A 15593-nucleotide genomic window follows, 5' to 3' on the forward strand; every position below is an offset into this window, starting at 1 on the left:
GAAATCAACCACTAATTTCTGAATAGAATTTAGTGCATAGTTAATGAGTTGCAAACCGGGCAGCTCGATCTTTTGTGAAATTTACCGCTATTTTCATAAATAGTTTCGGTACTTCAAAATTCTGCTTTCCGCAGTTGTTTCAATTCAACCTTCTCCTTTAAATGTAAGAAATTATTGATAATCAGTCTAACTGTTGCCCAATGAGGAAATTTTTTGTAGGGTTCTCCTTATACCGATCTCAAGAAAGTGTGTTGCATTTGAATGAAAATTATAACGTCTAGTAACCGTACGGGAGGGATTGTTTACTTGTTTCGTGATTATACTACAAACACTACCAAAAACAAACAAATAAGCAGGGCGTTTTTAATTCCGCAACAAAATGTGATGTCGCGGTGAAAATTACAATCATAGTTTACACATCGCTTAACATAATCCGTTTTGTTTACGTTCGTTTAGCGAAATACTCGTTCACAACATAATGGTGTCTTCCAGGCACACATGCAATAATATTTTGTCCTCTTTGGTCTCTCTTGACAGTTATAATTTAGAAAATATCAATATCTGTTTTGCTTGCAGAGTTATGAGGCCGTAAACATGATGCTTCGATTTCACGAATATTGCTGGTTTCCGCGAGAGAGACATATTGAAGAGAACCTAACGCAAGTAGATTAACCAAGTGGCGACCTGTTATAGCTACCCTATGCTCGAGGAAGGGAAGAAGGACGGGAAGATAATAAAGAAGAAAAAGTCAACGCACACACACACCCGCAAAGGAAAGATATTTCCGACTAACTATGCAATTAAAAAAGAGAAAACGAGAAGAGTGTGGCTAAGTACTACTTAGCTCTATCGTTTAAACACAACAATTTTTGTTGAAATCGACGAAGCGGCTGTCTAACGAGAACATTTCTGTATAATTGTATTTGAATAAGGAGGCAAGGGATCCTAACACCGATACGTCCTGTACGCTATGGGCAAATCAGAAATTAACTTATCTTTGGCCGCTTTCACTACCTTAAAGTTGTGCTCCTGTTGCATGCATATTTAAAAAAACTCGACAAAGTTTATAATACACATCATAAATGTGCTGCATAGCGGCTCTAGCGCATATTCCATTGGCTTCCTAAATTTTTTTTCAGCGGGTTTATTTTGATTAAAAGAAAATCAGCCTAGCAGGGTGTTTTAATTCAATATCGAACAACATGTCGTGGCAAGAAACGCGATGCTAGGAGATCGAACCCGTTATCAGGTCGCAAAATGCAGCTGCAATGATAGCGTTGGTAGCGTTATATGTATACTTATACTTACGCATCTTGTATAGTGAACGCTGACGTTAATAGCTGAGGTAATTGCTGGAATTGCTGAAATTATGCAAGTTGTTGTTGCGGTACAAGTCAGTAGAGTTGTTGCTGTACAGTTTGAGCAGATTCCGCGAAAAGGGAGACTATCAACACTCGGTGTTCCCAGGTGGGCTCCCTCCGAAGAACTGACCGGGCCCAGCACTTTTTCGATGATTTGACCAGAACTCGACTGTTCAACATGACATGACCGATCGCCCAATAACCAACCACAGTCAGCGAGGCATCGAGAGCTGCCCTGTGCTAATCGCGCACGTATAATTTGTTTGTCTCCAAGAGTGGTGCATACCCACTATGGGGGATTGGCCAAGAATCGGGTGAGTTAAGAAAATAATTTGTCGAGTCAAAAAGGAAGTACTATTTATAAATTTTGAATAGACAAAAAGAATGGAGTTAGATAGAAATTTCAGAATTTAGCTAGGAAATCGTCCTGATTCAACTATATACCTCACAGCAGCTGTATCAATATCATTTTTCGCGTGTTTCTCTCTCTCTCTCTCTGTAGCCAACTCGCGCAGTATCGCAGTCACCTTCTATTGCAATAACGGCGAAATCAGAAAGCCTACATGTGCGATTACGAGGAAAAGTATGAACTTACAAGAACTTAACAGTCCTCTTTACAACGTGTCAAGCCTTAAAATAGAGTGCGCCGAACGTGTTCTCGCTTTCTATAGGAATGTAGCCACCCTCACTGATTCCCGTATATCGCACAATTTATCAATCCCAGAGCCCATTAGGGATGCCTCTCTCCGTGCCATCCGCGCGAGGTGGTACAAGGGTGAGGAAGAAGAGGCCACCGTTCGGAGCAGCGCTCACGCACGTCTAACCGCTGAGGGAACGGCGGAGTCGTCGAGGTCCCAGTGCCATCTATCGAAGAGCGCCAGCAGAGGCGAGGCAATGCAGCCAGCTCCTGCAGAAGAGGGTTCTACGTTTGCGGCTCTCGCTGCTGAGCAGGAGCACGCGCCTGACGCTCCCGCGACCGACCGCGACACAGCAGCGGCCCACTCTCGGACGGATGCTCTGCCGAAGGCTGCCAGCTGCACTGCCAGGCGACCGCGCAAGGAGCGACGCAACCGGCGATCAGTGCCCGCGGTACTGTTGCTTCGTCTGCCGCAGTGGCGCCGATACGGGCTCAAGGTAGCCACCGCCACGGCATGCACGCTCGCCGTCTGCTTGGCCATCCCCGCGGCAATCAGGTTCTCAGTGGGCTGCTGGCAGCCGCACTGCACCGACTGGGTGGCCGAAATGAGCAGCTCTCTGGATCTGACCAAGAGCCCTTGTGACAACTTCTACAGCTTCGTCTGCGGGAATGATGAGTCGCCGCTAAGGCTTCTCTCCAAGGGTGGTTTCGTCCGGTTGACGATCAGCGTGTACTTGTCCTTCGTGAAGAGGCTTCTGGTGACCGACTTCAGGGACCCGCAGGAAGAGCTGAGCGTGGCTCATAGGCGCTACCTTCAGCTCTCGCAGCGGTGCTTTCAACAGGCCATCAGCGGAGGCGAGCATGTGGACACTGTCAAAGCCGTTATGTCTGAGCACGGGCTGTCGTGGCCGCCTGAGAAGGACCCGTCTCGTTCGCTGCTGGAACGGCTGCTCGAGCTGAGCCTGGTACGGGGAATACACGTGCTCTTCGCGGTGCAGCCAGGCGTGTACCTTAAAAGACCTGGCTTCTACATCCTTCATCTGGGCGTCAACCTGCTGTCGCTCACCCAGTGGAGTATCATGCGCGGCCTGCTCATCCAGGCGGGTGACCTCGGCTCCTTCTTCGTGAGAACTGCCGCCGTGCTCTCCAATAAACCGATGGATCCGCTGCTGGTTGAACGACTGGTGGCTCTGGACAACATGATCATGACCGTGGCTATGGGCACTTCCCTTTCCGAACGGCTGAACTTCACTGAACAATTCGTGAGCTTCGCCAATCTCGGAAACTACACTGGAGAGTTCTTTTCTGGCGAAGTCCTCCTAAAAACCGCGAACAATGTGTTAGAAATGTATACCGAGCCACTGTCGCCGGAGGACGAGCTCATGTTGACCCAAGGCCCACACTTGCGGCTTCTCGGTCGTCTTCTTTTGGCTCAAGCAGATTCAGAGACGGTCCAGGTGTACACGGCGCTTATGCTTGCCCGAGCTCTGTCGCCTGCGGCTTCGCAAAAACTTGTCGAAGCTCAGACGCCTGGAAATGGTGAGTCCCTGATAGCGACGATACTCTCGCTGACACACTGTCTCATGGTCGCTGTGGTAGAGCTGCCGTACATAGGCGGGGACCTGTTCGTGCAATGGTTCTTTCCTGGCGGACACATGGACGCGGTGCACGACATGGTGGCACGCGTTGCAAACGCGACGCGAGAAACTTTCAAGACACTGCACTGGATCGACGAGCCAACGCGCCGCAACGCGCTGCTTCGTATCTCCAGTCTGGAGCGGATTGTCGGGCGTCCCGAGAATCTGTCCACGATGAGGGAGCTTGACGATTACTACTCATTCCTGCCAGCCGCGCCGAAGGACATTACTTATCCGGAAATGCTGTTCGCCATGATGCGCTCCAGAGCAACCGGGGCGCTGAGGCTCCTGAGCCCCTCGCGTTCCGTCTTCAGTCACGTGAGACAGGAGGTCCCTATGGTAGTGGTGAACGCCTTTTACGTTCCCATCTACCACATGATAGTAATCCCTCCCGCCATCATGTTCTCACCTTTCTTCAAGCGCACGGGCGTGCCGGCGGCGCTCAATTATGGCAGCCTTGGTCACGTGATTGGCCACGAGATCACACATAGCTTCGACGAGGATTTCGGCCTGTACAACAGGTTCGGCGAGCGCGAGGATTGGTGGTCACAGCAGTCGCGCGCCAACTTTCGCGACCGGCTGCGCTGTCTGCGTCGGCTCTACAATGAGGTATCCGCCGGCACAGGAATTGATTTCGGCGACACGGCGTTAGCGGAGAACTTCGCTGACTGCGGTGGTATGGCGAAGGCAATACATGCCTTTCGAAACCTTGGACCACAACCCGCGATAACCCTGAAAGGCCGCGAGTTCACCGCCGAGCAGCTTTTCTTTCTTTCGAGCTGTTACAAGTGGTGCTGGCCAATGCAAGACTCCGAGAGTTTGCGAAAGGGCGGCAAAAAAGACAAGGTCATCATCAAATACTACTCGCCGATGGACATGCGTTGTAACGTGCCACTGATGAATATGCCCGAATTCGCGGTGGCTTTTGCTTGCGCCAACGGATCGTACATGAGCTCGCTGAACCGCTGCGAAGTGCTGTGATACGAGTAACTGCACAGCATAATATAGTTTTGATTTCCAATCTGTGCTTTCCTAGGCGGGTAATGTTGACAATTCGTATCAAATGTATTAAAAACTTTACGTCAACGGGTATATTGTTCCAATCACGTTCATCTGCTTCCTGTGTCATATGTATGGCTTCATTTTTTTTAGCAGTAGGTTTTTTTTTGGTTTTTAGGGAATTCCTAATGATTTAACTAGAGTTAAGGACTAACGACACTGGCAACTCATAGTCGCGCTAGTTCCTGCCTACTTCGTTCGTGTATGTGTGTGTGTTAATTTGTGATCATCCTCTGATAGCCAAGGTTCACCAACTAGTCAAGCAAGTAGTAGTACTACGATTTAAGTAGACCTCTTCTTTACATAGTCCACATGTGGCTACTGCACGGCTTGCCCGCGGTTCTAAGGTATGTAGAGGGCAAGTGAGGTCGTAACTGTGGAAAATGAAATGGGACCAAACCGCAAGTTAGCCTAGCAAGTGTACTATTTCAGGACATAAACTAAACAGTTAACTACCATTGCGTGCACTTGTGTGCCTGTGTTATATGCATCTATTGTCATTTCATGCGTCACTGACATCATCTGGAGTACATATCCAGGCGGGCCTCTCCAGTGAGCATTAAATCCATCTTGTCGATTGATCAATCTTATATGACGAAAGTGTCCTCGTTCTCAAGAGGATCGAAGTTATTCTTTACTTTTCCGAACAACTTGCCCTGCGGCATAGATGCGTACTTAAATAAAAGTTCAGAGGCATCCGTCATGTAAAATTTGCATCGGTGATTTGGCGAACTTATCGTCTATGAGCCAACGCCTATAACTGCATGACCTGTTGTTAGCTTGGCACCTCTTCGATTTCTCTCTCGCGTAGTACTCGTTTTTGTGGGCAGAGCCACAGCTAGGTGGGGAATCTCCGCTGTAGATGTCGGAGCAGCACGCTTTGGACAATTCAAGCGGCCTTCATGTTGGACCCCAAGCCCAGGTGACGGAAGGTGTAGGCCCAGCCAGTAGTCCCCGAACAGAGACGACTTCTACCCGAGAAAGATGACAAGGAATTAGGGAGCTAGCAGACGCACGCAGCTAGGGATTAAGGTGTGCGTGTCCTGACGAAGTTATTTTTGGGCTAAAACGTTATAGAGGGCCTGAAGGGAGGCATTTCTGGTGGGATTTCTGGTGCGAAATTATCGTGCGCGGCAGCTGTCCACTAGACTGTTGTACTAATCGTGGCCATGTCCTTGCATCCTGTACCCGTCCATTGACGATGAATACGGAATATCTGTGCAGATCGTGTCTGTCCTCGCTAATTCGTGGCGTTTTGCAAACTTTCTTGAGATGCGTACAGCGCTGAACGGATCAGTATAGAGGTCGCCCACATTAATGCTCTTCGACGTATGGGCGGCTTTGACTTCATCAAAGCCATTCGTTTGTACAATGCTCACCGTAAAAAATGCCAGCCAAGGCCAGGCCCGGTGCAGTCGCCATGATATAAGGAAAACAAAGCGCTGCTCCACACACCAGGCAGCAGCACAGGTTTGAGACGATCACAGGAACTCGCTTGTGCAGCAGGGTGCACAGAAGACCTGCAACAACATCATACGGTGGTAAATAAGGGCTGCCTCGCTAGCACAATGCCTCAAGCGCTTAGTCTGCAATCTGACATGCCTTAAGTTTCTACCAGCCACAGGACTCTTGTATATAGAGGCGTGTACGCGGCGCCAGGTGAAGCTGTGACAATTACTCGGCTCAAATACGCGCCCCACGCGACTCGTGAGCATAGGTAACAATGGAAGCGCTTGCAGAAGATGGCATCGCCATCTGCATTCAATTTCTGCCTCCTTCCTGGCTTACCGCACCTCTGCTCATAGCAGAAATTCGAGAAGTCTGATCTATTTCTACTCGGGGTCCATTTAGAAGACTGGTGTTCGCCATCAGAGCGGTGACTACAAGAGAGACATCATGAGAAGCATGGCGTATCTCCAAAATTTAGAAAGATTTCTATACTCTTCAGCTTCGGAGGTCGAGTCAGAACCCTCGCTTTCAGTGCAAAACGCCAGGTTCGTATCACAAGTGTGACATAAATTTCACGTTTTCGGTTTTTAACACGCTCTAATTTCTCTACCCTGACTTGGGCCGAAACCTCATATTTCCTCTACCGGATCAGATGTTCTTTTTTTTTTTCTGTTCGAATAATGTAAATCTTTTAAGAATTATATCGCATAAGCCGCGGATAGGGATCCAGACGGACGCTTGCCTAGGATCCCGGTATTATGTGTTGGTTCTTAAAGCGAACAGCTGGGCTAGTTGGAAAATCGACATTTCATGCATTTCCAGCGCTTAAAAGAAATTGAAAAAAATAAGAGAAGAGGAAAGACGCAAGGACAGGGGCGATGGTGGTCTCCTACTGATCGTAGTACACGAAAAGGTGCAGATATATACGTATGTACATTCACTGATCATGCACCAGCATAGGGCGGAACATGAATTGCAGCGCATGCTTAAAGCCACCCATCAAATATGCATGGCAGTTAGGTTTTGATGCAGGTAGTCGCGTTATTTCATTGACGCAGCGATATAAGTTGCACTGACGCGTTTATCATTTTCTGTTCCAGTGCAAGAAGCTTCAAGAATCAGGCGGCACTTTTCACCCTTATACCTGTCTAGAACACGTGTGCTGTTAAATATTGGCTTGCAGCGGCATCTTTTACAATGGTTCGTTAAGTGACCGGATGCCGCTAGTGCGCGCACTTGCACACGGTGCTCTCTCAATCTGTCGTTAGCGCAACGACCGGTCTGGCCGACGTAGCATTTGCCACATGACAGAGGGATGTTGTAAACGACCCCGGTACTACTCGCACCAAAAGGAGTAGCGTGCTTCTTCGTGCAGGCAGAACCTAATTTGTAACCCCGCACGTTCACAGCTCGACACATGCGAGCCAGCTTTTCCGGCTCGGAAAACAGCACAGAGACACCACATTTGGCGGCCGTGCTTTTCAAGCGGTGCGACAGGTGCTGCACATAAGGTACAACAGCCAGTCGTTTCTGCGGCCAAGTCCGGGCGCGTTTTGCTTTTGATCCTCTGTACTTGACCTCTTTGAGGAGGCTTTCTCCCACAGAGGCGATGATCTGTCGGGGGAAACCCGCTTGCCAAGACGTTGGGCTTGCTCTTGGAAGCTCACTGCCAACCGGCGTTCGCACGACTTATGGAGGGCTGAGCGAAAGCAGCTGGCAGCTATGCCACGATCAACCACCTTTGAATGAGCCGAACTGTAAATTAAGATACCCTTTTTCGATCTCGGTTGGTACTTACAGAAAACATGTTCTCCGAGGGAAAGACTGAAGGTAAGAAAATGCAGGCAATCGTCGACGGGCATCTCAAGAGTAAAATTCAGACCTGGTGCAGATCGCTCGAACACCCCAAGCACACTATTGTGAATTGTTTGAATGTCCTCAGGAGCCTCCGATGGAAAAACAACCAGGTAGCTGTCGACATATCCAAAAATTTTTGACATTTTTGACTGATCACACAGGGATTTTATGCGATTGTTATATTGAGCCAAATACAGATCACATAGAAACGGCGCAACACAGGAGCCTATACGAAAGCCGTTCATTTGAACAAAAAACTCCCCGTTAAAAGCGACAAAAGTAGACGATAGATAAAAAGCTAAGCACCTCAAGGAAGCTGTCAATAGATGAACCATTAGAGCTCATAAAATATGTGGGGTGAGATTCTTCGATAAAGTTTCTCACTGAGCTGAGCAAATCAGGTTTTGGAACAGAATAAAACAAGTCGACCTCATCAACTGAAAAGGAGGATAGGGGCTCTGTAATGTCATGGCTCGCAAATAAATCAATTAAATAATAAGACTTTTGTATCGAGAAAGGGTCTTCCACACGAAGCGTACGCAGGCGATTCAGAAGAAACCTAGAAAGGGCGCCTCGCCAGGACCCTCTTTGTGTAACTATTGCCCGCAGTGGAACATCTTCGTTGTGCGTTTTGGCTGAATGAAAGACATCCAAAGCGCCTACCTCACCCTACCGAGTGTTCTTAAGCGTAAAACGCTTAAGAACACTCGGTATAAGGGTGAAAAGTGCCGTCTCGTTCTTGAAGCTTTTTGCATTTAAAAAGAAAATAGTAAAGCTTCAGTACAGCTTCTATCGCTTCGTCAATGAAAGAACACGATTATCTGCACCAAAACCTGTCTGCCACGCATCTTTGATAAGTGGCTTCAAGCATGCGCCACAATTCATGTTCCACCGTCTGTTGACGCATGATATCAGTGAGTGTATAAACGTATACATGTACCTGCTCCTTTTCATGCACTATATACAATCAGTTGAAGACCAGCGTCCTCCCTGTGCTCAAGTCTTTCCTCTTCTCTTATTTGTCCTATTTCCTTTAAGCGCTGGAAATAGGCGAAATTGTGGATTCTTACTTTAGGTTAACGTAACTTTGGATGCTGTCCTCGAGGCGGTTCCTTTTTCTGTGTTTGCGGCACGGACATCGATTCACAATTGACATGGCTCTATTCTTCAGACTACTCGTAGCCTCATTGATTTCTACTAACAATGTTTCTATTGTTGTGAACCTTTTTTATAGAGCGGCTGCATGCTAACCATGCCATAGCTTTTATTTTTTGAAGCTTCTTTGATCTATAGTGCTCGATGAGACAGGTCATTGTATAGTTTCAACATTTGCTCGAGTCAATGAGCCTTTCGTAAGCGCGTTTCATTGCACAAGAAAAAAAGAAAGAAAGCCAATCAGTGTCATTGTACTTATTTGTATACCGTATAATTTCGAAAGCCCTCGTCATCACGCTGCAAGCAAATTGGCTTTCCTAAACGAAATTATCAGGGCTGTTGCTTAGTCGGCAGCGGCTGCATACCGCGGTAGCTCGGAACGCACGAACACACATACGTGTACTAGGATACCGGTTCACTTGTAAAAAAATTGCTTCTTGTCAAAACCAATTACTTTGTAGTAGTGATGTTAATTTGGGATTCGCGAAAACGTCGATTGTTGTCATCCTCGGGCGGTGTGACCTCCTTTGTCTATACACACAGTGGACTGCGTTCCTGCATGGCCTCGCGGGCTCGCTTCTTGAGCTCAGCGTGGTAAATGTTATTGCGCAGACCAGTTAGTTTCGGTATATCCTTGCTGCTGTTTCGAACCGGCTGGACGTGTTCAACATATGATAGCCGTGTCGCACAAAATACCGCAAAAACCTTCGAGCAAAGCCCAACACATCAAACACCTTAGTGTTTGCAAAGTGGCTCTATGAAACGGCCGATGGATGTACATACAACTTAGTAAAGGCAGACTGGCACGGTGCATACGTAGTGTGTTCGTGGATACTTTGCTACCATGAGAACTTTCGCTTTTGACTATGTATATCCTATGGATAGCTGAGAGACTATATCCGATGTGTCCACGAAAACTTACTTTTATAATGGTCAAATATTCCACAGAATGTAATCAGCGCACAGGCAATCAATTCACAGTGAACAGCCCGAAGAAATTATCGCGAACAGCCCACGGACACTACACATAAACATCTCATACATTTCCTATAGGATGGATTATGTAAGGGTAGTCACAATTTCACAATACTACCTTGTTAATAGCCTACTACCTACCTTGTTCTGTTGAGGTCGCGCACAGCTGGAATTGAAACTCATCACCGACGCACTGGGCATATACGTTCGAAATAACTAGCTGGGACTACACATCACTCATAGAATTCACACAGACGATATAATTAGAATTATGTTTGAGCTCCCCAGTGGTTGCGAAAGAACGAATCATTTCGTTACAAAAACCATGAGCCATTCCATTCTGTGAAGGTGGATGACCAGCGAAGCTGTGTAACACACGATAAAGAGGTTACACAGAATTTTAAACATATGTACGAACAAAATTATTGTCTTGATCAGTGGCCACCGTGAAGAAAGGTACGCACATACATATATTTTTATGGATTAGCGTTCATTCGTGTTATACATTCGTCATACGCATTCGTTAGATTGACCCTTTTCGCGGGGCAGTTTGTTCTAGAGAAATGAGATGGCGCTTTCGGCGGCGCGGCGCACTTTAATTAATTATTTTAATAATAGGGTTTTACATGCCAAAACCACGATTTGATTATGAGGCACACCGTGGTGGGGGACTCTGGATTAATTTTGACCACCTGGGGTTCTTTAACGTGCACCTAAATCTAAGTACACGGGTGTTTTCCCATTTCGCCCCCATCGAAATGCAGCCGCCGTGGCCGGGATTCGATCCCGCGACCTCGTGCTCAGCAGCCCAACACCATAGTCACTGAGCAACCTCGGCGGGTTGCGCCGCACGTTGCCTCAACGTAAGCGCGCGAATACGAAACCACGACCTCTTCTGCAGTGCTTCTGTGCGGTCAGCTGTCTGAAATGCAACTAGGTTTTCGCTAAGGCACTGTGCTCCATTCATGCTGCAAAGTATGGAGCGGTGGGGTGAAGACCTGTGCAGTAGTTGGCTGCAAAAATTGTGACTGGCACATTAAGAAATGGAATGAATCTGTGCGTCCAAGTTCACGAACAGCTGCTACATAATGACTGCCCGTGTTGCCGGCTCTTCGCGATGCATGACTTCCCCTGAGGATAAGAAATAATTCACTAATTCGCCAGCGTCGCAGCGCTAACCTCCAAGGAAATGACTTCTACCCCGGAACGTCTGCACGAGTGAGCGCCGCTCGTTATACGGTGACAAAGGGAATAGCGCCGCTTCTTGGCATACGTCAAGTTTCTTGCACGCTATCTACACATACACACCCCAACTCACACGCAAACTTACGCCCACTGTATCGCTAACGTATTAAGAATAAGTGAACGGGCGCCACTTGAATTAATGCGCCGAAGCATGGGAGATGGTGACTACACGGGCAGTACACTAATGTTTGAAGCTGAGTGTTTCGTAACGGTCCACACAGTAAGCGAGTGACTAGCGATAATAGCTACAAGCTATTACAACGTACAGAACATCTACGTTACAAGCCGTGCGCCCAAAAAGAACAAATCTATCGCAACTGAGCTCACCCGCGAGCGATCAGGTAGAAAATAAACAATCAGATAGTGACCGACCGGGGAACATTATTGAATCAGAAACGCGACAAGGCGTTGGTTAAATGTATTCGACAAATAAAGAATGAAGAGCAAAACATATTGATTCAATTCATAAGCGCTAACTTAGGATAGCTTGGAATACATTTTTAGCCCCGCTTTTATTACAGGAACCGTGCACGGTGTTCGCACGGTTTGGACAAAGCTTAATGAGCTTTGAAAACGCTTACATGTCCTTTGAAGCTTTAGCCAATGCTTCACATGTCGTCCGAGCAGTCACCGCATACAATATCTGCCGAAGCAGAGGTTTGCAGGGCCGCACCGGCGTCATGTGCATCCATTGTAAATACAGAGACAATTGATGCAACTGAGGCAAGCAATGGACGCGTAACCACGTGATCAAACATGGCAGCGCCCACGGGATCACCGTGAAAAGGGCCCATACATTAGCGTTTTTATTTCGCGATGTCTTGAGGGAATGAATTTGAGACTGACATCACCGCACCGACTGGCAGTGGGCCAGTGCCGGTAGCGCCTTCGCAGAGGGAGGAGCAGTGCGGGAACGCTGGCATGACGAGCGCCATCGGAGCCAGCTGTGGAAGACGACGACGACGAAGGCGCGAACAGTGGCACCAGCGCTAGGGGCAGTAGAGTGAGTGAAAACTTTATTCAGCTCTAGTAATTGTGCTCGTCTGCGGCTGGGGCGGATCCTTCAGGGGAGTCTTCCTCCTTGTGTCTTCGCAGGAGGTCTTCACTCGCTGCTTCGTCCGTCCTCTATCGCTATGGTCGGCTGCCCCCAGTCCAGGGCTCCGCTGGCTTCTGCTGTCCGTCGTGCATGCCGCATTAGACCTAGCTGGTCTTCGCAGCGGTCGCTGGACAGCAGTTCCTCTCATTGCTCCGCGCTTGAGTGTGATATGATTGGGAAGACGTCAGTTGTTGACATGTTATGTGGTATAATGTGGGTTTCTCGGTGCACCATAGACATTTGTCCTTATATAGTGTGGGGTGCACTTTAATTAGCACGTTAGCACCATTTTGTTTGCTGTTGTCTCCATGCGACAGCTTCTTCCCTGCTATAGGATACTTGTGCGACGGTGGGTACCGCTTCCTGTTGCCTCTGTAACTGTCTAAAATGGCCGAGTACTCTCGGGGTACAGGCACGGGTTCCTGTAGGCTGTCGACATTGGACACCCGGTAATTAGTGTGCTCTCGAGCTATCCTGTCCTCCTCTTGGTTCCTGCTACACCCGTGTGTCTCGGTACCCATACGATCGTGTGTGCGATCGCTTCATGTGGTACTGTGCCTGTTTGTTGTTGTGTTTCACAGTCTACTGAGCGAAGTATGCGGAGTGCTCGGTGACTGTTTCTGCCATGCAAGTAGTTGCGGGAGGCTGTTTGCGAGTCCGAGGGTATTGTTAGCGGCTGTCCGATCCGATAGCCCTCCGCTACCGCTATAGCAACGACCACTTCTTCAGCCTCGACTACCGGGCATTCTTGTACCGAAATAATGGTTTTCTCTCGTAGCGCCGAGTCGACCATCATTGATATTGCACTATGGGAACGCTGGCATGATGAGCGGCTAGCGGAGCCACCTGTGGAAGGAGACGACGAACGTGCGGACAGTGGCAACAGTGCATTCGCCTGGTTATGCCGAGTGCCACTAAAGAGCCAGCTGTAGAAGACGACGACGACGGAGCAGCAGCGGGAGCAATTGCTGATGATGATAGTTTTTGATCGCACACATGACAATTGCGCGGAACCCTACCCATAAACAGCATCGCTGAAGTAAAGAAAGGTTTGTGCGTTTTTAGGCGACACCAGAACCGGAAAAAAACAAGAACAAAAAAAAACTTGCAGAGCTTTTTCGACGCTGCACGAACTAGACAAGTCAGCACTGGTGAGCGCCACAATTTTCACGCATTAACGGCAGTGCATTTAAAGCGGTGACTCCCACAGACCGAAACTAATAAGCTGTACACATATCTGACGTATGATGATGATTTTGTTCGAAAATGGTACGCACCCACTGTGGGGGACAGGACACGAATAAGGAGGTATTGCGATAACAAAAGTATAAATGAAAATGCGAAAAAAAAAGGGCTCATAATTCGAATTATGCAATGCTTAATACACTAGTCGGTCTTGCAAGAAAGAAGAAGAAATAAAACGAAGTTAAAAAAAAATAAGCGAAAGCAGAAGAATGTGGAGAAAGGTACCTAGCAGATTTTGAAGTGAACATCTTTGTCATCGTTGTTTTGGAGTCTATGTCGTATGTACGTACGCACGAAGAAAGATTTGCCAGGTTCTGATGAAAAAAACGAAATAAAACAACAGGATTTGTTGAAGCCTAACAGCATTGCTTTAACGCTACCCTATTGTGTTTTTACTTCTTTATAGTTAACATTTTCACGGCGCCGTCCAATTGCGCGAGCGCATTTGCAAGCGTCGCTCGCGCGTCTTATCCACGCCTCAAGCATGCGCTCCGTGGTCGTGGTTTCCCGTTTCCTTCTTTTTTTTTTTTGCTTGTCGCCGCTGATAAAGAGGCACGCGGCTCACAATGCTTGCAATCTCGGTCTGCAAACAATTTACGATGGCCAGCAGGAGGCGGCCCGGTTGATGCGTGGCCCACGGAGCGTGTCGCGCGCCGTGCAACGGCGGCCTTGTATACTTGGTCTCTCAAATACCGTGCAGCGATGCAAAAGCTTAGGAGGACACTAAAGAGAAGAATTGTTTGAGCTGATCAGATTGTGGTTATGGCACGCAAAACCCCAGAAGTGAAATTTTTTTTAATGAGGTCATTGATTCTTGACCGCGTCTACTTGAGTCGACTTTATTCTGCGGTTTTACGCGCCAAAACCACGATATAATTATGAGACACGACCACCTGGAGATTTCTAACGTGCACCCAAAGCGCGGCACACGGGCGTCCTTGAATTTCGCCCCCATCCAAATGCGGCCGCCGCGGCCGGGATTTGGTCCCTCGACCTATAAAATAAGTATACCTGTGGCAACTCTGGCGCTGGTCTTAACTGCAGGCGGGGTGGTTGAGACAGCATGAGAATGATGGCTAGCACATATATTTTGCCTAAACTCCGTATTTCTGGCTTCAAATAGCTTCGTGACTTTGTAAACTCATCGTTTTGAAGAAAGTACTGTGTTATAAGCAATTAAATAAACACCACTGAAATGGCCCGACGGCAGCGCGTCTGCTAGGGCCCATAGTTAATTTTCTTTATCGAGGAAGGTAAAACGCATTTTAACGCGACAGCGTTAAGGAGCCCGCGTCGCAGAAAATCCGGCGACCGCGTCCCGCGACGGCGTTGGACGTCGCTTCGGCAAAAAGAATTGCGAACCAAATTCGGAACCACGCATATCCAAACATTTCTCTACCGCCAAAGTTTTTCATACCTTGTCTTTCATTCTTTACAAAGTTAATGCTCGGAATTTTGAGAACGGCAGCCCACAAACAAATGCTATGGGGAAAAAAAAAAAAAAACACCGACAGCGCATGTCTTTTATGTTAGCTCTTCTCGGACTGAAATATTAAAAGTGCGAAAGAATAACAGGAGATCGCCCCACGCAAGAAGCCGCGTTTCTACCAGAAAGCTCGCCTTCGTGCATACCACTCGCAGCAAGCGTTTCCCGGTAAACGTTACGGTTACGTAAGCTGCAGTTGCCGGGAAGCATGAAAAGCAACAAGGGGTCTTTGAACGCTATCGCGATCCACTCTTAAAGGGGAAGCTTAAGCGTCCTCCAAATTTTTAAAGAGCCAAACACTAAAACTTGGAGAGCTTCCAGAACTTTTACAGAGCCACGACGGCCCAAATACGGAAGAGATACTTTGAAATCCGTGACGTCATATCGACTT

At 47.8% G+C, this 15593-nt stretch overlaps 2 protein-coding genes across 6 annotated transcripts in view; one reads left to right on the forward strand and one right to left on the reverse strand.

The window, feature by feature from the left end:
* The window catches only part of LOC135917503 (uncharacterized), a 321200-nt gene that overhangs the window by 18621 nt on the left and 286986 nt on the right, over nt 1–15593 (reverse strand). For all 5 annotated transcript variants that reach the window (XM_065451077.2, XM_070535153.1, XM_070535152.1 and 2 more), the window contains one exon: nt 6074–6214. In XM_065451077.2, the coding sequence (XP_065307149.2) occupies nt 6074–6214 (141 nt within the window). The remainder of the gene's footprint in view (nt 1–6073; nt 6215–15593) is intronic.
* LOC135917500 (membrane metallo-endopeptidase-like 1) lies at nt 2138–5081 on the forward strand. The gene has a single exon (XM_065451073.2). The coding sequence runs from the start codon at nt 2256–2258 to the stop codon at nt 4614–4616; it is 2361 nt and encodes a 786-aa protein (XP_065307145.2). The 5' UTR covers nt 2138–2255; the 3' UTR covers nt 4617–5081.

The sequence above is a fragment of the Dermacentor albipictus genome, chromosome 3 (genome assembly GCF_038994185.2).
Source record: "Dermacentor albipictus isolate Rhodes 1998 colony chromosome 3, USDA_Dalb.pri_finalv2, whole genome shotgun sequence".
NCBI classification, from domain to species: domain Eukaryota; kingdom Metazoa; phylum Arthropoda; class Arachnida; order Ixodida; family Ixodidae; genus Dermacentor; species Dermacentor albipictus.